The sequence below is a fragment of the Heliangelus exortis genome, chromosome 1 (assembly GCF_036169615.1).
Source record: "Heliangelus exortis chromosome 1, bHelExo1.hap1, whole genome shotgun sequence".
NCBI classification, from domain to species: Eukaryota; Metazoa; Chordata; class Aves; order Apodiformes; family Trochilidae; genus Heliangelus; species Heliangelus exortis.
In genome coordinates this window covers 89,579,530-89,605,466 of record NC_092422.1, presented here as the reverse complement: position 1 = coordinate 89,605,466, position 25,937 = coordinate 89,579,530, and the positions used below count along the sequence as shown (strand labels likewise).

Genomic DNA, 25,937 nt, shown 5'->3' with positions numbered 1-25,937 from the left:
TGTCACACCTATAAAGCATTCACTTGAGCTACTTCTCAGTAGCTACTTCTCAACCTGCTCAGGTTGCTAATAGCTTCTTTAATTTGTTTGTTGTAGAGAAAGGGTTCATCAATCCCTTCTATGCTTTTGTAGATCTGTAGTGAATTTTCTGTACCCTTTCTGACTCTCTCAGGTCCCTTGCTCTTTCTCCTTGGATGTCTGCCATTTTTTATTTCTTTTAATTTTCTTCCTTTTTAATAGACTCTTATTCGTGGTGTTGATTCTGCTACCCTTCCTTCCATGACATGCTTCATTTTTTCTTTTATTATGGGAGGGCAATTGATAAAGGAAAAACAATTATCCTGAGGAAAAAAACAAACCAAAACAGAAAAACCAAAACACAAAAACCAAATCCAACTCCTCATTCCCCAAAAACCTCTGATTCAACATCTATGTGGTTTTTATACATATGCCGGTGACGGGAGTGAAAATGTTCCTTGACCTGCCATCATTCCTTCTTTGGCCCTGCTCCTATTAGCCTGATCTTTCTGTCCCCAAAGTCTCTCTCCTGCTGTTCCCTGTTCATTGTCCCCTGTGCGTCTGCATGGTGGTTTTGAACTGTGAGTTATGTGAGGACTTGTCTGCCAGCACCTGTACTTTCCAAGAGGTGTGGCTTTTATGCCATTATACAGGTGAAAAGAGGACATTAAGAGTCTCTCTTTTCTTTTTCCCTCTCCCAACTTTTCTATTTCTATTGAACTGTAAATCATTCTCTGATTTACGGTTTACTTTTCTTAAAGTCTCTCTGATAGCTGAAAGCTAATAAGTCCAAGAAAGGATTTCTTACTCTCCTCCTTTCCAAAAGCCATCTTTTGTCTTCATTCCTACTTCTACTTACTGATGTGAACAGAGGGCTCTGTTACTTTTGCCTCCGTAGCATTTTGTCATTTGAGCATCGTCTTTAATACCCCTAGTTTTCTCTCCATTCTTCATCAGTTAATTGGTTAATTGTTTTTACAATGATCTTGTATGCCTTTTCTATCTAATCACATCATTAAAACTGCTATAATGCACACTCTATGTAATACACATAGACTGAAACACAGTCAACTGTGAAGTTGATGCTAAGATTTCCCCTTCCTCACTGCTGCTAACATATCCTTTAATATTCCCTCCACTGTTCACTTGCAATTATCTTCCCATTTTTTTCTGTCTCTCTCTTAACAGTTTTTCTTTCCATTATTAAACTGAAGCTTCTTCCTTTCAGAAAGAACAAAAACCCCAACTTACAGACCCACTCATCTCTCCTTTGTCTATTTTGTCTGCATCTTTTAAAAGTGCATTTTCCCAGGATGTCCCATAGCCATGAAGCTGCCAATATATTGTGGTCACTGGAGTGCATATTCCTCATTGGGGTCATCTTTCTTGTATATGTGTATGTCTCTGGTGCAAGATCTGTATAAACCATCTGCTGCAGATTGTCTTTTGTACCAGTATGTGTTAGATACTCTAAAAAATTAAAAGCTGTAATGGATGACTGGCATGAAAGGAGGAAGAAATGCTGCATAGGGGTACAGTGAACAAGTTAGCACTGAGGACAGTCAGAGCTGCCTGGGCACTCGTATTGAAATATTGTCTTTATAAGCCTCAGGGAAAACACTATAGATTGCTTGGTGCAACTCTGTGTATAAAAGGGATAGGAATGGAAAAGAGGAAGAAACAAACCAGTCTTTTTTACCCTCTGCAGTAATCCATAGATGCTTGGCTGAGATGGGCTAATATTAAAATGAAAGCACATTGTCACACTCTTCCCACACCTCCGAGCAACAGACTGAACTATACATAAGAGACAGTACTCCCAAACATCTGACTGAAGCACATTTGCTTTCACTGTGCCAAGGGGAGGATGGGAATGGTATCAACACCTTGCTTTAAAAATGTTGTGAGCAAAGACTAAAAAAAAAGAAAAGAACAGAAGAAGGCGGCTTATATTTGGAGCTCAAATTGTGATTTACAGACAATTTCAATGGTAAGCAAGTCCATTGGTGGTTGCTTTTTCTTTTTTTTTTTTTTTTCTTTTCTTCTTTTTCTTTTTGTTTATTTTCCATTTAATGTTTTTTTTTACCTTCTAGCTCTCCCAAAAGCTACAAAGCAGCTCAAGCATGGTATACCAACAGCATTTGGTATTAGCATTTGTATTAGGCAACACTACCTGTTCTCCTTTGCTGTCCTCCCTGTCTTTAGAATGCATGATACAAGAACTATTTCCTTTCCTTTCCTTTCCTTTCCTTTCCTTTCCTTTCCTTTCCTTTCCTTTCCTTTCCTTTCCTTTCCTTTCCTTTCCTTTCCTTTCCTTTCCTTTCCTTTCCTTTCCTTTCCTTTCCTTTCCTTTCCTTTCCTTTCCTTTCCTTTCCTTTCCTTTCCTTTCCTTTCCTTTCCTTTCCTTTCCTTTCCTTTCCTTTCCTTTCCTTTCCTTTCCTTTCCTTTCCTTTCCTTTCCTTTCCTTTCCTTTCCTTTCCTTTCCTTTCCTTTCCTTTCCTTTCCTTTCCTTCCCTTCCCTTCCCTTCCCTTCCCTTCCCTTCCCTTCCCTTCCCTTCCCTTCCCTTCCCTTCCCTTCCCTTCCCTTCCCTTCCCTTCCCTTCCCTTCCCTTCCCTTCCCTTCCCTTCCCTTCCCTTCCCTTCCCTTCCCTTTTTCTCCCAGTCTCTCTCCCTTTCTGTCTTTCCCTCTCCCAGCAGCCCCCGTGACTCCTCACCACTGTGTGGTCTATTGTGATTCCTTAAGACTTATAAATGTCAGTCCTTCCCCCAGCCTCCCCACACCAGATTCTGTTGTTTCAGTTCTCCAATATCTCTTGCTATATATAGCCAATTTGTCTAACTGAGTAGAAAAAAAAAAAAAACCAACCAAACCCAACAAAAACCTTTACTTTCTGTAGGGAATACCAGCAAAGCAGCAAATATTGCCATGGCAACAAGCCTCTCAATCCATCAGACTCCCGCAGTATCTAATGCATAATCTGTGAGGCGGAGACTAGTGCTGGAAAATGAACATGACATATTGTCACTTCAGGATATAATATCCTTTCCCCATAATCTTCATTAGCTTACCCTATTTTGGGTAATTATTTGATTTCTGATGAAAGCTTCTATTTCATTTTGCTTTAGCGAGGAAGCTAATGTGTGATCTACCTTCATTAAAATGCAACTTTTGACTTTTTCCCCACAAACATACCACAAAATGGGAGTTTCTATAGTAACACACAATGCAGACTTAATTTGAAATTATAATCTCTTGATAAAGATGAGATTGCCCTATCCCTGTTCTCAGTGTATTTTCTTTTTCTTTTTTTTTTTTTTAAAAAAAAAATTGGTTTGTCACAGTGGTGAACTCTCTCCGTTTCCAAAGGAAGTTTGAAAAGAGTTTCTTAAAATTAAATACCAGCTTTTAACAACATTGCTGAATTTAAAAATACACATTCTCAACACTCGTTTTCTTTGTACATTATAAATTTAGTATAATTTAGGTGCTTTTTGTCCTCTTCTTATTCTAAATTATCAAATTCGTTTTCTATGACTTCTTAGCACCATGGAAAAAGGATAACTGTGTTTAAACTAACAACACTTGCAAGGGTTGGAAAAGCCTTTATTCTGGCTAACGATGGGACCTGAATTTTTACCATAGTGCTCTCAGACAGATGCTTTTGTGAATTCTGCTTATCTCTCATTCAATATGACAACTTTAGAAAAAAAAAAAATACTCCACTGACCAATTTCAGCAGCATTTAAGAAACATTTCCAGGCCTTCTGCTGTTGAGTGGGAAGAGGCAGAAGTGCAAGATAGTTTGCTGAAGATTTGTAAGTGGAGGTGGGAGGGATGGAGAAAGGTTTGATTGCAGTTGGGGTGTCTAAACCAGGTGCATGCAGGAGTGAGATGCTCCATGGAGCCCTGGACTGTCCTAGTGAGGCAGAGGGAGTCAGGTGGCCACTCCTGAACACCGAGGGGGGTTTGAGGATGGGACTGACACTTACTAAAAATGACCCACGTGTAAATGGTTTGACACTCTCATTAAAGCACTTCCACAGAATGGAGCCTAAATACTAGTGTAAATCTCACCCACCAACAATGTTTTTTGAGGGCTTCTCATCAGGCTCCTCATAGCCAGGAGGTTTCTTATTGGGACTTACCAATTCAGCCTCTGTAAGTGGATATAGAGACCACTGCCTCCTTCTCCCTGTGGCATTGCATCTCAGAGGGAGATGAGAAAACTCACTGTTTTGGACACCTGATTATTCTTCATGGGCATTTGCACAAAACTCTACAGATATTTCTGAACTGTGAACAACAGTGTTGTTCCAGCATCCTGATTCAGGCTTTGTTACCAGTCCACCTATCTGCCAACAGGTTTCTGCGTGGTTGTTTCAGATCTACCCCAAAAGAGAAAAAAGAATAAACTTCAATGATTTGAAGAAACGTTCTTTAAAATGAGACCATTTCAAGTTGCTTTGAAATGCTGTCATTTCAAATGTTGCCTTTATACCTCCAAAACATATTTTTATTTTTCCCAGCAGCTTTTGGGAGTCCTGTAAATGTCAGTCAACTGTGTGGCAAAACCCAGAATGAAACTGGGGTACAGAATAAAACAGGGCAATACCAGGTTTTAAAAACTTATCAGATGCTCAAGGCATGGCAATAGAGTGATATTTAATACCTTGACACTGGCAAACTTTCCACTGTGTTGGCTGCTGCACTTGAGTAGCAGTCAGTGGAGTCATGCAAGAGGGGTCTAACAGTTCCAAGTTACTGACAGAAATAAATCATTTAAATGAGTCCGTGAGTCCCCTTCCTTTTCATGTTAATATCATGGGCAACTTATGAAATTAGGGAGGCAGAAAAAACAGTAGGAATTTTTCTTTCAACTTTAATGGATTTTATATCATGCTTTTAATGCATTCATTTTTAAGCATTACAGCCCAGCACATATGATTGAATGGATACTAAAAATATGCCACATTCACCCACAATTTAGTACCACAGCATGACTTACTTGCTCCTTAAATAGCAATGCTCCCCTAAATAACAATGTTACCACCAAAAAGACACTCAGCAGCACGCAAGAGCATTATGCCATGGGAAATAAACCAACTTAGCAGGAGCTCTCTAGGTGGCTCTTTTCTGCCTTATTAAAAAAAAAAAAAAGAAAAGAAAAAAAAAAAGATAAGAAAGTGTGTGCCAATACATCATCCTATGTTTCAGTGAGTTTCAGAAGAGATTGTTCTTTGCCTATCATTAAAATAGGTATTCAAATAATACTAGAAAACAGAGCAGAACAAGATATTTAAACTGCCTCCCAAATCTGTCAAATGAAAGTATAGGTTTCCTAAACTCAACAAAAATGTGCCAATTTTAAGCACCAGCAATCATGTTATTTGTTTTCCTCTTGATTTGCTACTAAATTAGCAAATGCCTCATGACACGTGAGATGATTCCATTGTGTAAGTTCCTAAGGAGTAACAGGAAACTTGCAATGTAGAGATAGCAGGCTCAGTTCAACAATGATAAATATGTCAGATGATGACAATCATTCTATGAATTTAGTTCTTGTGAATGAACAAAAATGGTAATTTAGAGTGTCAGGATTTGGAAGAATAATAATTTCTGTATCAGTCATTCACATTCAGTTGTAGCAGAACAGAGCTGGCTACTGCTACATGCAGCAAGTGTGAGCTGAGTGGAGACATGGATACAGATTTGGAGCCAGACAGGAGCATCTGATCTGACCTCTTAGATAAAACCATCAATTAAATTTCACCCAAGGACTGAGCCCCATCACCTACACACAACTACAATTCGACTGACTTGGGCGAGATGAAGCAGAAAGTTTGTGTTTATACAAGACAAAGATATTGTGGGGTTTGTCTCCAGTCTATTTGGCCTCACTGCCTTCAGTCCCTATGCTAGGTGGGTGAGGAAGAACACAGCTGAGGAAGGACAGGGTTCATCAAAAGCCCTTTTAACAGTGGCCAGTGACTTTTCTCAGCTTCAGAAGTGTCATGTTTTTTTTTTTCTTTTTGTAACCTGCTACCTTGCCTTTGGGAATTCAATAGGATTTCTAAGACCTCAGGACCAAATGGGAATAGTTTTGTACCCATGCTTAGAGGTCAGGTAGACACAGCTGGCCCATATTAACACTGGGTTAAAAGTATTCCAAGTCTTAAAACTATAGGAAGACAGGGAAAGCTATAACTGTTGAGCTGTGCTCAACAGATATTTTAAATGTGATACTTCTAATGTGGAGCTGCTGGTGGTGATGGTAATAGGTGGTGTTAGCAGGTGATGAAGAGAGATCTAGAATCCAATATCTTAAGCAGACTGATGTCTTTTTTGCATTGGTGGATTACTTCCTTCTAGCCTTCCCTTTAATGGATCATCTGCTTCTAACTCCTTGTGCTTTACTATTTTAATAATTGAGTTACTAAACTGCATGTTTGTAGCCCACCAGCCCACCAGCCTAAAAATGCTACCAGAATTAAAAAATAATCTCTATCTCCTCTAGTGTATTTGTTCTATATTATTCTCTGATTAATACTTTGTGGTAAAATGCTTTACAGGCATGCTCTATGAAAAGTATTTCCTCAGATGTGATGGCATTAAGGTTTACTGACACCTATCTTCTCCACAAGTTGGTGCTATCAGGAAGGGTAAAGAGAAATACATCTATCTAAGGTCATCAACTGGACTGAAATTACCCGTGTCTGTTCTGAGAAAACATAGGGTTTTATTTGAGATTAATATTGACCTTTTTGAGTTAACTTTGTTCAACAGTGGTCAGTCAACTACAGCAGCTCACTATTTTTATCTAAGAACAGAAAGTGAAATTTGAGGTCCAACTCCAATATCCAGTGGAAGACTTTCAGATACAAGAAAGTATCTTGTACTTACAAGATACAAGAACTTGGCTTCTCAAAGTAACTTTGGTGCTGCTACTTCTGTGTTGAGAGTGAAAGAAATACTACGTTTCTTAAGCATTTCCTTTTAATTGCCCATTAGGTGAGTAAGAACTGCATGTCTGCTTTAGTGCTACCAATATTCTTTTTCTTTTGTGCAAGCCTTTCTGTTTTCCATCATTTTGGTTATGGGTATGTGGATTAAGAAATGTGTGTATGAAGCATGAGGGTGACAAAGTGGAGGAAGTGCAGCAAAGAACAGCCAGGACTGGAGGCCCTGAATGCTGAAGTGAACTATAAAATCCAACTCTGCAGTTTAACTATGAGGTCATTAGAGAGGGGTTCTGCAAGCTGACAAATATTTGAAGTGGAAAGATAGAGGAATCATTTACAGGTGAGATGATAAAAGGAAGAAGGATCAATCAGTGCATGGCAGATTTTCACACTGGCACCTTGCCAACAGTGAGGATTAGCAGCTACATCCAACTGCATCCTTCCTTTCCTGCAGAGAGAAATGCCTGTGAGACATGCCTGGGATGAGGCAGCAAAAGCAGCAATGCTGAAGTCTAGGACAGACTGATGCTGAGCTACAGAACAGCCCTGTTGCACTCTCACTGCTATCCCTGCATCTGGAAACAGTGCTGCACTGACTCAAATGAGGACAGGTCCTACAGGTGTCTTCCTTCTTGCTGCTTTCTTTTTTAACAGCTCTCTTCTTGATGGCAATGACTCTCACTGGAGTCTTTTTGGTTTCTCTTCCATATAGTTCAAGATGTTTTATGGGAAAAGGAACAGTGGTAAATAAATCTGGAAAAGCCTGAGCTATGAGTGCAGGTAGTGCTTCAGAAATAATAGACTCCAAATTAATGTGTTCTGTGCACAGGAGAGAGTTTGATATAGGAATTATTTTGCCTGTAATATGGTTAATACCATCGTTATCACCTATCAATTGTTTGATGAGTAATGGAGGTAATTGAAAAACACAGGGACAACAAAGTCTAGCTTTCAGGATTAATTTATTACCTGATTATAAGGCTTTAAAAAGACATCTGTCAAAACGACCACTTTAAGACCTTTCTCCCATTGTTTATATTGAATAATGCAATGAGGACCCTTTTCTAATGAAGTGAGGTATTTCTTTTTCACAGCAAATAGTTTATCCTACCATGTTCTTTTTTCTCATTGATTCTGGATACCTTTGCAACTAATTTTCAAAGTGTAACGGCCTCAAAATCCAATAAATTTATGGCACTCTTTGTTTAACAGCTGTTCTTGTACATCTCAGATATATTATTTTTCCTGTTTTTTTCCTTAGCTACTGACCAGTATTCTTTTCTATTCGTTGTGCTATGCTTATTTCCTAGAACTAAAATCCATTATGGTCTCTTATCTGCTTGATAGCTCAATAAGCCTGATCCAGGTCAGGCAGTTTTCTATAGCTTTCAGAAACATTGATCCTGTTTGTCACCATTTAATTCAACTCATCTGCTCTCTGTGGAGACAATTGATTGGACATTTTTTCTTACTACCATATCCTGACTGAATATGAACTTTGTGCTCTTTACACATGCAGCATAGACCTGTTCCCTTCTCCAGCTGATGTCCACTGTTGGTTAACACCTTTGCAAGTTTTAAGTGCATATTAAATAAATATAGAAAAAACTCTTCATAAGAAGAGCATAATAGTTGTGAAGCCAAGCCCAAGTCTCTGTAAAAACAGTTAAGAATGCAATGCCAAGTAGCCCAGATGTGAACACACACATAATATTCAGGGTATAATGAGAAAATTTGTCTCAAAAAGCTTTCTAGTCATCAGCTAGAAATGTCAGCTAATTGACCTTTTTGGCAATGCAGTCCCTTACTCAGGTCCTCAAAAACTGGCATTTGATATCTGAAGTGATTTATGCTTTCAGTAGAAAATTTCTGCACAGGCTTAAACTTATTCTGGTCATGCCCATAAGTGCTGGACATGTATTTCTCCTCTGAAGACTCTCTTACACATGAATGTATCTCTTACCAAACATCAAATAGATTCACAATTTTGCACTACTGCTGAACAGAACGTGTTATTGCGATATGATTGTGGGTTGGGTTCATATAAAGCAGTGCCTTGGGAAGATCTGGAAGTGTTTTATCTAATACCTTTGTATCTAGACCACTTAGATTTAGTAGAGAAGATGACTGCTTGATTTGGGAAATATGTGGCTGAAAAACCCAGCTTTGCTGTGTCATGGACCATGACAATGCAAAGGAAAGGCACTGAGACTTCTTAAATAGTTGCAGACTGAATGTAGTCTCTGGTTTGGAAATGGCTGATCCTGAGCCAATAAAAATAAGAGAAGTATTTAAACACGTACCTACCATGGAAAATTACAACCTGAGCAGAATAAATGTTAAGGGTTTAAGTAGCAGGAAACCCTGTTTTTTTCGAGAAGAAGCAGTACAATGTAGCCTACATGTGATCACTGTCCCTAACTAGAAAAACATAAATTTTTACTGCATTCATAATTCAGCACCTGGTTACCTCATCGCTGATATTTTGAGCTTAATTTTCACAGAGATTTTAGCTTAGCAAAGTAATATGAGCAGTGCTATCAAAATTTAATGTTTTTGAAAAATCTAAGATTCTAGAATGATATGACTATATGAGAGTCTTAGTTTTCATTTGGGAAAAAAAACACTTCTGACCCTCACACTTGCAGGGAGAAATTAAAGACCCTTTAAAGCTAAGAGAATGCAAAGCAAATACCCTCTTGCTGTGTATTGATGATTGAAACTGCTGTCATCAGTATTCCTGATTAAGACAAGTTTCTTTTGTTTCTTATTGCATATATAAAGTCACAGTTCTCCTAAGCCCCAGCTATTGTATCACTGAAATAATAGAAATGCTTGCTTTCTTGCATAATGAACTCCTGTTTTAGAATTTCATTCTCTCTCAAAACCTGACCTTTACCGTGAAGAACAGACTGCATTTTCATTTAATGATAACAGTATTGTTCTTGCTGTTCTTTTCATGATATGCATCAGCTAATTTCTGCTGAAATATTAACAGCAATGTTATTAATTTAATAATTTTATCAGTATTAATAATAATACACTTTCTGGTTACTTTCAATTTAAATTTGACCAAAATTTAAGGAGTTAATTTTGCAATAATGCCATCAATCTCTAGATATGGTATCCCATCAACAGTAATTAGGTGTTCCACTTAATGAAACATTTACCTTTATGGCTTAATATGTGTTACAAAGCTACTCCTTCAGAAATAATAATCAGAACAGAACTCTTTTCTCACTGAAAAGTAAGACAATATGAAGATATACATTGTGGGAAAACCAACCTTCCTAGTCTACTCTTGGCCCGCCCTTATAAAAAGACCAACTATAAGATGATAGTGGGGAATCTTGAAAATAAATGAGTCTAAATGACTCAAGCATGGGCAAATATCTTTCTTGACTGAGCTTTCTGTATGCTTTGGAGTTTTTGCACTTGAATTTTGCAGTGCAAGAATCTGCTTTTTCTAACAATTTGATGGTTATTGATATCAATTAAAAATGTTGAACTGGGTATTTGTTCTTAGAAATGCTTTCTGAGATTGAAGAATCAGTATTGTAGACTGACAAGATGCAAACTCAAGCCTTAGGATCCCTTCTTCAAAGTTCTGATTCTGTGTATGCACAAGTGCTGTTGTGTTCACATAAAAGAGTATTTATGCGTGCACTACCAGCTTATGGTGTGACAGTAAAGAGGTTAGGTTACTGAACAAAAGACAAAGATAAAAAGTGTAGAAAAAAAGTTGAAGTAGGAAGGCCACAATGTCCTATAGCAAAAGATAGATTGATCCTGTTTTTCTTACATGTCATAAACCAGTACCTCAAATAATTAGAACTGCTCTCAATATTCCAGACTACTCTGACACATGTAAATCCAAAAATACTCTGACTTCTAGGTAACTCAAAGTAGAAACATTTTTTTCTTTATAAACCCTCTCTACAAGTACAAGAGACCAAAAGGGACACTTCAGATTCAGACATGAGACAACAAGAAGAAAGCTTTTGGGAAAAACACTCCAAACAAACCAGATGTCTCCTAGGGTTTTTCTGCATCTGAAGTTTTTTCAGGTTACCTTGATTTCTTTTTTTTATTCCCCCAAGTAAAATTCATGGCATCCATCTGGAAGGTTTTATCTGGTAATTAGTACTCATTATTTCACTGGTTTTGGAAGTAAATTTACAGACGTTTCAAGTACACATTTTTTTAATAAATGAAGGAGCACCCTTATTTTAAACCAGTTCTTCTGTGTCAGGCTGCTCTCATTCAGGTGTATTTCATGTGGCTTACCTGAGTAACAGAACAGATGTGGATATTTACTGAAATGCCCCTCTTGCCAGAGAACATCTTAACTGTGTCACTTCTCTGTTCAAATATTTTAAAGCAGTCAGCCATGCCCATTTTTCACTCTAGCCTGTAGCAAGTTCAAACTACTCACGTCAAACATTGATTGTGCTGCAGCCATCAAATGGCACACTAGATCCATGCTTCTGAATAATTCAGAGCTGAGACCCTGGATTACCTTAGGGAGAAGAGTTCGTACCAGCTCATCTTTATACCAGTGACCTGGGGACCTTACTCTGGCTGAGAAAGAAAGGACACACTCATATTCTCACTTGGTCTTCAGCAAAGATCTCACCTCTGTCAGGGCTTTTAGAAATATCAGGACTCTGAGGAGAATTTTGCAAATGCCATAGAAGCCAGCGAGCCATCATGTTGCTGGTTTTAGCTGGGATGGCTTAGGCTGCAGTAGGACTAATTTTCATATTAACAGCTAGAATAGTGTTATATTTTGGCTTTGGTATGAAGTTTGGTATGAGAAGAATACTGATAGTGCACTGATTTTTTATTTTCTTTTGTTTTCTTTTGTTGCTAAAAGATCAAGGAACCCATATTTTGCTAGCACGTGGGTGCATAAGAACATCGGAGAAACCATAACCAGCCCAAGAGATGCAGATTGCCCAAAGGGTTATTCCATACCTTAGGACATCAAGCTTACCATAAAAAGCTGGTGAAAAAATAAGGAAGGGAGTGATGTTTGGAATTATGCTATTTTTGTCTTTCCAAGTAACCATAAGATGTGATGGAGCCGGCCTGCTCTGGGCATGGCTGAACACCTGCCTGCCGCTGAGAAGGAGTGAATGAATTCCTTGTTTTGCTTTGCTTGCATGTGTGTTTTTCTCTTTACCTATTAAACTTTATTCAGCCCATGAGTTTTCTCACTTTTACTCTTCTGATTCTCTCCCCCAGCCCAGGGCGGGGGGGAAGGAGCGAGCGTCTGCGTGGGGCTCAGTTGTTGGTTGGGGTCAAACCATGACAGCTGGAAGACAGCAACCAGTTTAGCCCCTGGCATAAGGCAGACATCCCACAGAAGCCAATTAGGGGTTGTGATGTAGACACCTTGCTTTCACCTGAGGCCATTTAGAAACGTGCTGCACACCTTGTCTAGCTCGATAGCAGAAGGAGAAATTGATGGAAGTAGAGAGGAAATTTCTTTTAATATAATAACACTGGACCCTAAAAGGACTTTTCTGAAGTACTGTCAAGACATCACTACACTTGGCTTATCACAAAATGCCTTGTAATAATTCTCATTTCCCAGAGATTTTAAAATGGTGATGATTCCTGAGGACTGAATAGTTCTAGTACAGGACATTTCTCTGCATAACTAATTTTTCATATTGACCAGATACATCAGTCTGAGCACCTGACACCTTCTTGTACTGCTGAATATTTGCTCTCCTACCTTGGTTCATGTGCTTAACTTATTCATTGGTAAGCTGATGGCATTGTTTGGGTTAAAAATGACCACCAGTGCTTGGGAAGCATGAGAACAACAAGGACAGAAGAAAACAAAAACCATAAAAAGAACAATTTGCTCCCTGGTTTCATTTATATGTTCAGTTTTTAAGTGCTCTGAGATTATATGAGGTAAATTGCCCAGCTAAGGGTATAACGAAATTTCAAAAAGTATATGGATTTTAAGGCATTATAAAAGAATTCTTGGACAGTGCCCTGGGGCTCAATGTAATTATTGCAGCTTTCTATTGAGTCTATGTAAGTGTTATAAAATAATAACTTGGGGCAAAGAGTGGTTGTATTTGGTATGCATTTCTGCTCCTACATCGGCTCTGAGGGACTATCCCAAAAAATTTATCTCAACATGTTTTTCTAGTTTGAATTGTAACTTCTATATTAAAAGAATTTTGCATCCCAGTTTTGGTTTTTTTTTTTAACTTTAAAGGCAGACAGTTCTCTCAAAGCACACAAGTATAGGGCTCTGTCACGATATGTCAAATCTTTCCATCATCATAAAAGTCATATAGAAATAGGACAGAAAGTATTAAAACATTTTTCTCCTTACCAGTCTTCCCTACAATGTGACAGATCCTCTGCAACTAGAAATACAAAATGTGACAAAACTGCAGACTGTTATCCCTGCTGGTGAAGATAACAGACTTGGAACAACTACAACATCAATGTTCTTTCAAGTCTTCCTCTTAGCTGCAATGTGATGTTAATCTCAGGTACAGGGATTTTCTTACATCAGAAGTATCCAGAGAATCTTTTTGGAGAAGAAGGGGCAGAGAGCAGTGCTTGATAACTTCATCAAAGCACTTTGATAAATACAAAAAGATAAAGCAGTGGAGGGAAGGTGACTGATTTTTTTCTAAAACTGTGCGAAGATGAGAACAGAGCAAAGAGACGAGAAACACAGATCATGAATGAAACTGAAGGCAAATAAAATTTTTCTTATGTTGGTGCCATAATCAAGACATTTCTTGAGGTCTTTGAAATCCTCTAAGGCCTCAAAGGATTTTCTTTATTTTCTCAGTTCCAAGAAAAAGGCTCTGCAGTCCAAACCAGAGGCCTATCTTATGTCAGCTTGTTGCTTCCCCATTCAATTTATTTCATGCTAATCTGCACTAGCTTTAAAACGAGCGCTGTGTTTGTTTTGTTCACTAAGAATTTTCTTTACAGTTTGAAATACAGCTTATGATTTATTAAAAATATTCTAAAATGTCATTAAATAATCTTAAAATTTCATAAGAGGCTTGCATGAAGTATGAATAAATCCTCATACAAAGAAGCAGTAAATCCTAGTAAGAAGCATACAATCTTAAAGAAGCCAAATAAAAAATAATTTTCAAGACAAACATGAATCCTAAAGGATCTGTACAGTTCATTTTTGAGCTTATATTCCTGATCAGTTCTGAAGTTTTATGGGCACCACTCAGACCATTCAGAAAGTCTGCCTGCTTTCACCTAACACTTGTTTTGTCAGATTCTTTCACTTTTTTTTTCAGAATGGTTTTGTAAAGCCCAGCAATTACCTAACACATAGGGCAAATACTGTTTATCTGCAGCCAGCTTTGATAGCAGATTCCTCCACAGTTTCATCCATCTCCCACTCATCCATCAAGACTTAATTATACAGCTATCCAGCATCCGCTAAAACCAAAGAAGTGGTGGGGTCACAGGATGTTTCTAGAATTATATCCACAGAGATTATTGGAGTAAAAGTACCATTCTGCTGCCGTAACAACTGTTTTTCTGCACACAAACAGTAAAAAACCCCACCTTGAAACAACTTTCTATTGTAAATGAATCTTAAGCATATCTGTGTATCTCTCTGTCTATAGTCTCTGGTTAAGCAGAATAAAAGATTTCTCCCTTTTAAAGTTTTTTTATTTAAGCTTGCTGGATAAGTTTTGGAAAAGAGTAGCTTGCCAGAATTTCAACCTAAATTGTCTCTAAGTTTTGTCCAGAAATAGAATATCCAGCTTGAGTCTTCCAGCTACAAGTGTTTATAAGCATTACTCCATTATCTATATCCATGTTATGTCAGAAGTACAAGCTACCTCTTGTTGTTTACATGTTTACAACAACACACACCTTTTAGAAACCAGTGAAATCAATGGAAAGCTTCCTACACATATCTCTGGGAATAATTCCTGTTGGTTGAGTCTGGCACAGGTGACAACACTGAATAATTGTACTGGATTTAGGGCAGTCTTTTGTAAGCTTGTGAAGAAAAGCATGCACTAACCTGAATCAACTAAATTAGGCACTCATTAAATCCACAAGGGGTTACATTTTATTTAAGCAAAACTCAGGCTCATGAAGTTATAGTTCCTGCTTTTTCTGGATTTTGTTCCAAATACAAGTGACTTAAACAATGACTAAATTTTTCTAATTTTGTGGCATTATGTAAGGGAGCGGGAGAGATGGAGAAAGAAAGTGGTTGAACTTCCTATTAGTACTCACTCATTGACTCTGTCAATTTGGCCATCTCTGTTTCTCTTTTGGGCTTCTCCTGGGGGAACAGACAAAATAAAAAACAAACACATATATATAATATATGTAAAATATAAATACGCTTAAATGCAAGTGATGATGTGAGGGAAGGACATTGTGCTTAGAGACTTAACTTTATTTCTAAACAGCCTGAACCTCTGAAGGCTTTTTTATTGTATCAGCTATGAAGTGTAAAACTTGTATTTGTTTTTCTGTATATGTGTGTATATGCATTTAGTTGAAGTAACTGAAGTTATTCAACAAAAGGAGGAAATACTACTCCATTTCTTGCACTGAACTTGAATTTGCAAGTGTGTTTGGTCTTTCTGAAAAAAAAAGATGCGAGATTGATCACATCAAAACCCAGATATACTGAAGGAAAGAAAGCATTAATTTAGAAATAAATTTCAGATGGAAACTGGAGTGAGTGGTATGGGACTGGGTCTTACACTGAAGCAAACTGACTGTAGTACGACTTCATTTTTTTATTTGATACATGGGGGGCTCCTAATAACACCTGCTTGCCTTTGTCAGTTGTTTTTCACATAATTTTTGAAATCTAATTTTGTTTTCGTGTTTCAGACACTTTTTTTAGCTGTGTGACTGAGGCTGTTTTGAGAGAAGCTTGATCAATCAAGAGACCTTGTGTGGGGTGTAGCTCCTCTTAGCACCGACCCAAAGCATTCCACAGACAAAGCAATGGAGCCTGGGTTCAGCCTCTTGATTTCAGAGCCAGTGTTTGGGCTGAATTAAAACATTCAGCCATTCAAAGCCCTTTAATCATTAACCAGCTGTTTTTTTGAGAAGATGCAGTGGGGCTGGTTTCTCTCTCTTAGCACAGTACTCCTATTTGGTGCAAAGGATCTTAGAGAAATGCCTCTGCCAAATATGCTGCTACTATTTCACTTCAGAAAGCTAGACTTTTACTGACAAAAAGCTCATATTTCACAGTAAGAGAAAACACTGGAATGAATGAATTCTTCACAACTGTATTCATACTCCTTAGAGAATTCATACTAAGAGAAAGGTTTAAGGTTATGTCTCGAATCTTTGGTGAGGTTAATGCCCTAAGCCATGCTGATAATGTCACACTCAGCATCAGATTCATGCATTAATATGAAAGAATAAAAGGAGGAATAAAGAAATAGGGCAAGAATGCCAGACGGGGAAAAAAAAAAAAAAAAAGTCCTGTATGGCAAATTCTTGCATGGTGTTAATCATCAAAGGAAAGCACAGCACTGTGAAAATCATCAGTAATTTGTGTCCATGTTGCTTTATAACGTGACCTTAAAACTCTTCCTTCCACTACAGAACTTACAGTTTATCAGGAATGAACATTTGGGCAAGATCAATGTTGAACCCTGCAGATGCAAGGCTGGATTTATTAGACTAATAACAAGCTGTGATTTTAAATATTAATACTTTCTTCTTGCATATTATTAAGTACTTTTTACTAATGATGGCTTCTACCATAAGGACAGAGGAGACTAGAATGTAATTTCATTTAAAAATGAAAATATTAAATATATGAGGAAAAAGTTTAAGTTTTTGAGCCTCTGAGTTCTGCTAATTATCAAATATTTGTTTTGAAGAAGCCAATGTATTGCAAGCACTAACAGAATATGCTTCTGACTCCAGTGATGGCCCAAGACCACTGAGATGTAAGCATAGAAACATTTACATGTAAAGAGACTGTCTTCACTTGCATTAGTTTGGGTACAACATGTTAAAGAAGAAATTTTAGGTTCTCAGTCTTACGATGCTGCCACTTGTGTAAGATTCCCTGTTAGAGAAACAACACAAAGCAGCAGACAAGGAAATTACCATGATTACTGAAGTTCTGATTTTCCTTCTTAAGGACATAAAGGTACTCTTGCATGAATGTCTTCTCAAACAGAACAGATTAAAAAAGTGACATCCCATTTTCCAGATGTTTCATTGAAAACATTACTTTTTTATTGTTATCACTGAAATTTAAAATCTTAATGAAATTATTCTCTCAAGTTTTGTGGTTTTCCCTTTCTCTAGTGTCACTCACATGTGCACACATACACACTACAAAGTTCTGGAAAATCTAGGCAAATTTTTCCACTTGTCTGTTTTATCAAAATGGAATATTTTAAGAAAAATTGAACACCTCTAAGAACTTTGTATTTTGATGGCATATACAAAAGGAATTCCTTCCTTTCTGACAGGTTGCGTTGTAAGAGATTAACTTTTTGGGAAAAAAGTCCAGACATTAAAACATACTTTTGGTCTGTACTTCAGCAGATGTAGTTTTGAATAAAGACTAACACCAGAGTAAGACTTGCCTTATTTTTTAGAAAACAAAAAAACAAGCAACACAGTGTTTCATTTCAGGAAAGAACTTGTCTTTAGGGACAGACTGTGGTAGTATTCCCTCTTGAGATTTCTGGGTAAACAAGAATTCCCACTTCAGAGAGCACATCAAGAAAAGCAGCCCTTATTTTTCATCTCTCCTAACACAGTGAGGCTCATACCTTTTTTTTTTTTTTTTTTTTTTTTGTAGAGATGTAGTCAGCATGAAGTGATTACCTGCAGGGGTTTGAATCCATGGGCTGCTGCTGTCAGTGTACTTGCTTTGAGGCCAAGAACCCAAACCTCAGGGGAGCAGCAGAGACAGAGACTCTGCTGCTGGAAGAGCCTGGCTTGTGGTGTGCAGGCCTGTGCTACCCTTGCATACCTGTGAGAGATGGCTACCATCTTCCTGGCTGCATAAAAAGCAATAAATCCCACTGTTCATATTTTAAATGATATGCACGTCCAGTGATAGATGCAGTGCAAGTGATAGATGATATTGTTTTGACGCAAGAAGGGACTTGTGAAATGTAAATTGCTATGGAAAACTTGCCGACTCCAGCTAGTAAAAATAGCTCTTTAAAATGCTTCTTTATACTTTTTGCACTGTTGCTGAGGTTTTCCAGTCAGCTGAGGGTATAAAAAAAGAAAAAGCCACAAACTCTTCTAATGGAGCACATTTCCTTTTTTCTTTTTAGCTGTGTGCCTAGCCTTAGTTTATTTTGAACAGTTTATTTGATACTGCTAGGAAATGTAAACATCATAACCACCTCATGGTGTCTTTTCACACCAAATAGTCAGATAGATTTAAAGATATTCCCTTTGTCTGAGATTCCTTAAGTTAAACAGTTACTGAAGCTTACAGTATCTCCAGACTGTAGTGTCCTGTCTTGCACTGAATTTAATCTCAAATTACAATCATGCTGTTGCAACATTTATGTGTTTAGTGATGCTCTGAGTGCCAACACAAACAGTGTGGCCTTCACATCACTTTCACTTCTTGGCCATAGAAAATGAGGCACTTTTGTACAAAGCCCTCCTTGCCTGATGTCTCATGTGGCAGGGTCTGCCATAGGTTGTGTCAGAAGATGCTTGAGTAGATGCCAGGAGTGCCAACAAGTCAGCAGAGACTTAACATCTTCAGTGTCCTACCTAAGCAGTGAGAATTGCATCAAACTCCTGTGGGGATTCAAAACATGGAATTCCTAGGTCATTTGCTCTGTAAAGAAAAATTCGTAGGAAAGAGAGTGGATGATCTCCCTGTAATTTTTCTGGTAGAGGGACATGGGCACATTCTGTAGATTGCTCTTCAATGGCTGTTCAGTTCATCTGGCACAAATCTTTGCTGCACTGTACAGATGAAACTTTTCTTGTACTTTTGCCAGTTTACAAGTGCAGAGGTGTGTTGACATCCTAGGATTCTACTGAACTTACCTGTAACTTTGGTTAAAATTTCTAACAATATTTCATCAGTCCTGTAGTGGCCGAGCCATGGATCAGGAGTCAAATCCATTACACATAGTTTTTGTGAAGCTTTGTTACTTTTGAAAGTAATTTAGTGGCAAATCACTAGTAATTTCATTGATATATCCTTTCAGGCAATAGCTATTCCATCACTAAATGCAAATTCAATGTGCAAGAAGCAAAGAGCCTTTTCTGAAATTTTAGCTTAATCTATCTTGGATATCTTAAATTACTTTTCAAGCTACATGGAAATGGTGTTATGTTTGAAACACTATTAAATGAGAATAATAGCATTTTATTTTATATAGTGTCTTCCATACTCATATCATTCTCAAATGCTTTGCAGTAATGAATTATATAGTGGTTGTTAGGTAATGATATGTAGGCAAATGCAGCACTCGTTATGAGTTATTTAGCAATAGCCTATACTCAGCTCCCAAAAGCACTGCTTCTTCAAGGTGGAGAGGATTTGTTGGAAAGAGCTGGAGGTCTTCCTTTTGAAAAAAGCTGCAGAAACTTTCATTTCTGTCTGGACATATACCCAATAAAGGGGAAAATAACTTAATAGCACATCTTTAGGACCTCTAACAATGAGATGTGCTGTGCTATTGCATGATTCTACTATTTTTAAAATTGAAGCTGTATGTAAGACCTGCCTAGACTTATATGTGTGTTGCTTTTCATGCGTCCCTGTCCCAAAACTAAAAAATGGTGTATATCTTGTTTATTATTTTGTCTTAAGTATCCCAAGAAAAGTGATTATTCCCCACTGCCTGTTTTGTCTAAAATTAACCCTTGGGGTAGGGACTGTAATGACCATATTTGTGCAGGACCTAGCACAGTGTGATCCCAAGCAAATTGGCTTTGTCCTCAGCTTTAAAGGTGAGAATACGAGCAAATAATCTGCATTCCCTTGCAGTGATCCCAGCATTTGAATAGGTAAGAATGCCTTTTAGAGGACTAACATGTGCTTGGCACAAGAGGTGATTTCTACTTGCATCAGCTGGAATGAGTGTAAAATACAGTATTTGAATTGATGAAGTCAGGGTGTACTGTGACTGGGTTCACCAGTGTTGCTGAGCAGAGAGCTAATGTGTTCAGATGTCATAAAGCACTCTCAGTAGCTCTGATATAAGATGCCTTACATGGAGAAAATTTGCATTAAGAGCAGGAAAAACTGAATATATTTCTCTGGGTTCTAGGATATAATTTTACATTTCTCATAGTTTTTAGTTAACTTACTTACTCATCATTCACACTTGCTTTGTGAAATATGTATGGAAAAATCTCTGTTTTTTTCCAGGCAGAAAATCGAGCAGCAAGTCTAGAGAAGCTTGTCAGCTTCCCTTAGACTCAAGATACAAAACTTACAGAGTCTTGTATTAAATTCATTGCAAATCATCATTCTCTAACTAGGAAGAGCAAATATTCACATATTAAACAGTGGGGATGGTGTGTGGTGCTTTGGAGGTTGGTAAATCTTTCTAAGAACAGAAGAAGCATAAACAAAAGGTGCTCACTGCTGTTAAGTATGTATGAACATTTTAAAATTTAATTTAATTTATTACTTTAATTTTAAGAGTGGAAAACTTTACATTTTTGGCATTTTAAGTAATATCTAAACTGTAGCAAGTCTCAGATTTTCACTTGTACATAAAGAACCTAAAAATTTTACATTATTGTATTATTAGAATTGATTACAGAGAAGATGTACCTAAAAAAACATTACAAAATCCTACCTTTGACAGCAAATCTCAGAAATACAGGCATTTAAATGTAGTTAATTTATTGCAATAATGGTGCCAGAAAATGTAGAGTATTTTATAAACTATTCTGGTTTGCAGTTTTATGCTTTTAAATACTTGTTGCTTCTGCTGTCAGCTATAGGAGTTCCTTAAGCATTATTATGAAGTGGCCTTTAAGGAAACAAAGGGAACATTACACAGTGTTAGGCTGATAAATATTTTGTGTTTCTGCGAGATCAAAGGTGGGAGTTAAGTGAGGTTGTGGTGCTGTTACATGATTAAAGGCAGGTGTATTTTCTTGGTCTCTAGAAGGTGAATTATAAAAGGCTCTAGAAGGTGAAGTATAATAAGCTTAATTTTCATCTCCCATTGCAAAGACTCTACAGATTGTCTGAAGATTTATTTGATTCTTTAAGGTCTCAGGTAAAATACATCTCTTCTAAGATTATGAGTTGGGTTGACTTAACACCAGAAGAAGAGCTTCCACTTCTGTACTTTGACAGCCAACAAACTATTTGTCCTGCTTCCTTTTGAGAAGCTCACCCTGGGTGTTCTAACAAATTATGGATGAAACTAATTGCAATGAAGTATTTAAATCTTACATCCAATATCTCTAGCTTACATTGGGAAAGTAAGCAAGTGTAAGCAGAAGATGAAAATTGAGAGGAATATCCTGGCCACAAAGTGATATAGTGATGCTATTCTAAAAAGATTGCAAAGATTTTTGCTTAGGACTGTTAAAACTACATTGGGCAACCAGCCTAAATTACATCTCAGCAAATGGTCTTCCAGACAGAGTGGATAATCTTACATATACTTTATCATCTAAATCTTCACACTGCAGGTAGGGTGGCTGTGTACAATTAATAGATGATGAAAAGCTCTATAATCAGTGGAAATGTTCTTACCAATTTGAAAACCTTTGGATCAAACTCTGAAGAAGCTGCTATTTTCCTTTTTAGGGCATAATTCATGAATATATTTGGAATCACAATAGAAGAAATGCAAGGTACCTTGAGATACCAGCAGCTACTCTATTTTAAAAAGTTGGTAGAAAAACTAAAGAAGAGATTCACTCTAGAAAAGAGACTTAAAAATGCTTATCTATTTTTTTTTCATTTATTAATAATGTGCATTTATTTTTTTCATGAACTCATGGCTTCCGTTCCCTCCAAAGGATAAATCTTCACTGGGTGTTTGTATTCTTATAGCATTGAATTCCAGATTTCAATAAAAATCACTTAAAGGATATTTATAGGCTGGGAGTTTCACATGAAAAATTAGAGGTACAAGCATGTCTGAACTAATCTATAAACCATTATTTAAACTCTTTAAGAGAATAATGATCTCGTAAAGTATGCTTTGTTTCTTACTTTCCTTGATGCATTGTAAAAATAATTCATAACTGAATAGAACAGATCAGCTATTTCAAAACAGAACCTATTTGCTCAGGTACATTGTCATTTTTAAATTATGAACATACAACTCAGGGAAGTGACATTTTCCTTTGTTTTGTGCTACGATCATTCAATAAAATTTCTTAAACAAGAACTGTCTTCATTGTCAGATTTGGTTCTGGTTGAATAACACCAAAGTAACTCATACAGTTTCCAATTTTAGAAGCCTTTTGTTGTTAAATCTATTTTAAAAATCTTCAAAAGCCGATATGTTGTAAAAGAGCAAGTAACATATCAGATGATACCGAAATGCAAATAATGAAAATACCACCCTGTCCTACTGAAAAATACCTGAAAACGCTTCTCATTTACTACTTCCTTACTGATACTGAGACTGGCTTGAAAAGATCTTTTCCAGCAAAACTGCCAAAGCATTAAAAAAAGAGGAGTCCTGAGGTAAACCAACCTTTCTGAATTTAAGAACTGAGACACAAACTCATGTCTTCCACACTGGAAAATCAGAAAATGAGAGTGTAGCACATTCCAGGTGAATACTTAGTCATAAGTGACCTTCCCATCTTAGGATGAAACTCTGTCATTCCCCAAATTCACCCTGTCACAACCCTGACCTTCGATCTGCCAGCTTTTCAGAGCTAGTGAATATAATAATAGGACCTGTAGCAGGAACAGTAAAAATGAGGACCTTAAGGTACATAACCTGGCATTCATGTCACCTAAGTTCAGCCCACTAAAAATTTGGATATACAGGCTAAGCAAGTTATTTAGACTCCCTGTAGGATCATTAGAAGTCAAAGTTATAGTTATATATATAGTTATAGTTATAGTTATATATATAAAGTCAAGTTATAGGCAAGGTGCCTTACGTAGATGAATTAGTGGTGGAAGTGTTCAACTCATTAGAAATATAACCAATGTGACTAAATCATTCTAAATACTTATTTGTTATATGGCTCAAGAGACGAAGTATGAAGCCCTCTCTCTCTGAAACTGCTGTGGTATTGACTATCATCTTTCTGCTGTGCTAAATGTTTGCCCTTGCTCTCCACCTTCCATTCTCCTCCCACCCACATACTGTTCTTGTTGCCTCATGTCTTATCCAGCCCATCACCTTTCTTAAAATGCTCTCTCCATTCCCTTTTCTCTCCATCTAACTTTATAACTAACCTTCCTTCTCCCTCTCTTCACACTCTCCCACACTTCCAGAAAGAATGGATGTGAAACTAGCACGCTGTTTGTTGCTATCACACTGTGCACGCCTCCCTATCTACCCCTCAAACCCACGTGCACTATCTAATCTTATCAAAAGACACTGTACATCTTTGAGGTAGGGACTGTCTACAGCTTGAACTGCACAGACTCAATCATAGCACGACCTCAAGTATTTAGACTCTGTGGAGATATTTTTATTCTATTAATGTGTACAGTATACTATATTATATGTGCTCATAAATCACAGAATCACACACACACACACAAAAATGTCTCCACATCCAGCTGTCAACATCCTTCCCCCTGAATAAAATAAAATAAAAAAAAAATTAAAAAATCACTATCTGTATCACCTTCAAGAACATGTCCCAAAGTGCCTCATCTACAGGGTTTTTAAATACTTCAAGGGATGGTGACTCTACCACCTCCCTGGGCAGCCCATTACAATGCCTAACTACTCTCTCAGTAAAAAAATTCTTCCTTGTATCTACTCCAAATCTCCCCTGGTGCAACTTCAGGCCATTTCCTCTTGTCTTGCATTGTTCACTTGAGAGAAGAGGCCAGCACCCACCTCTCTACCACCTCTTTTTGGGTAGTTGTAATGATGGAGAAGTATAAAGCGTTCATTAATAGAAATGCAAAACAGGGTGAAAATCATTTCACTGTTGCTCTGGCCAGTCTCCTAGTACTTAGGCCAAACTGATGAAGGGTTGGTTCTGACTGATCTAGGAGATGCAAGCTTATTGTCAGCTGAGGCTGAAGAACATGTTCACATTTGTAGTTTCAAACAACAAAAAACCAAAGGCTGTTTTCTATAAGGGAACTCCATCTCGGCACAGTGCAATGCTGCCTAGAGATCCCCAGGCAGCCTCTAAAAGAACAGTAACCATTAACAAGGAAATTATCCTGCAGGAGCCTTGCACTGGCATAACTGCTCTGCTAGTACTTGAGTTAGTTTTTTACAGAAATGTTTTGTGTTGTACCATGTAGGCATCTGCCTTTTCTCTTGGGGACATTTGGATACATTTTAACTGGAACATCCAGACAAAGTCTGTGTGAACTGGACTAAAGGTTTGCAACTCAGACAGAGCAAATCTATGTATTCCTCAGCTAGTACAGCTGATTTCACTTTATACACAGTGCACTTTATCTACAGTGTCATACAATGGATAGGTTTCAGAATGCACTAGGTTCAGTTCTCTCTAAGTCTAACCATCCCCAAAATAATATATAAAAAACTAGTGGTAAAGGGTCAGGTCATGAAGCTAGCCTTTTTTCTTGCTTTCAATCTAGTTGTTATTAGTAAGAAAATACTAGGAGCTATTATTAGCTTCTAAAAGAAAAAATATATGCCCTAATAGAGACAGGATGGGCTAAAATATTTCATTTCATTACAAAGATATCAAACTGTAATGATATTACCACTAGCAGATATTGCTAGTTGTCCTGGTTTGGGCCAGGATAAAGGTGATTTTTCTGAGTTTCTTGTCGATGGTTGAACTTGCTGGGGTTGACAGCAAGTTTCTCAAATGGAGTATTCCATCCCATGTGCGTCATCCTCGGTATGGAGTTGGGGGATCTCGAGGACCGAGCCACACCCTTACCAGCCGATCGGCCTCACCTGAGATCATCAGCAGAAGTGCTGGGTACCACCCCCCTTAACAGCCAATTGGTCTCACCTGTGGCACTATAAAAGACCAGCAGAAGCTCCTGGCTGCCTCCCTGGCTGGCTGCTTGTGGCCCTGCCTGCTGCCCTGCCTGGTTGCCTCCCTGGCTGCCTCCCTGGCTGCCTCCCTGGCTGCCTCCCTGGCTGCCTCCCTGGCTGCCTCCCTGGCTGCCTCCCTGGCTGCCTCCCTGGCTGCCTCCCTGGCTGCCTCCCTGGCTGCCTCCCTGGCTGCCTCCCTGGCTGCCTCCCTGGCTGCCCTGCCTGCTGCCCTGCCTGCTGCCCTGTTGCCTGCTGCCCTGTTGCCTGCTGCCCTGTTGCCTGCTGCCCTGTTGCCTGCTGCCCGGTTGCCTGCTGCCCGGTTGCCTGCTGCCCGGTTGCCTGCTGCCCGGTTGCCTGCTGCCCGGTTGCCTGCCTGCCTGCCTTCACCTGGCATCTTGGAAGGATCCCATCCAGTCCGTTTGCCCGCCTGCTGCCCTGCCTGCTGCCCAGTTGCTTGCCTGCCTGCCTTCACCCGGCTTGCGTGAGAACTGTTGGGGAAAAAAGGGGAAGGACTTTGATATTCATCCTCCTGTATATTTATATATATATATATATATATATATATAGCATTTTTCTTTTTTTTTTCCCTATTTACCATTATTGTTTCGTTAAAGTTGATTGGTTTAGCCTCCAACCCATAAGTCTCTCTCCCTTATTCTCTCTCCTTTCTTATCAAGGAGGAGAGAGAGATTAATAGAGAGCATCTGTCACCCGGTTTAATCGCCGGGCCAGTGTTAAACCTTGACACTAGTGGTATACATATATAACTGTACATATATATATGTGTGTGTGTACATATATATA

At 38.1% G+C, this 25,937-nt stretch overlaps 1 protein-coding gene across 2 annotated transcripts in view; it reads right to left on the bottom strand.

The window, feature by feature from the left end:
* KCNJ6 (potassium inwardly rectifying channel subfamily J member 6) overlaps nt 1–25,937 on the bottom strand; it is a 159,918-nt gene that overhangs the window by 93,561 nt on the left and 40,420 nt on the right. For both annotated transcript variants that reach the window (XM_071753194.1, XM_071753204.1), the window contains one exon: nt 15,244–15,292. In XM_071753194.1, coding sequence (XP_071609295.1) covers nt 15,244–15,268 — 25 coding nt within the window. In that variant the 5' untranslated portion in view covers nt 15,269–15,292. The remainder of the gene's footprint in view (nt 1–15,243; nt 15,293–25,937) is intronic.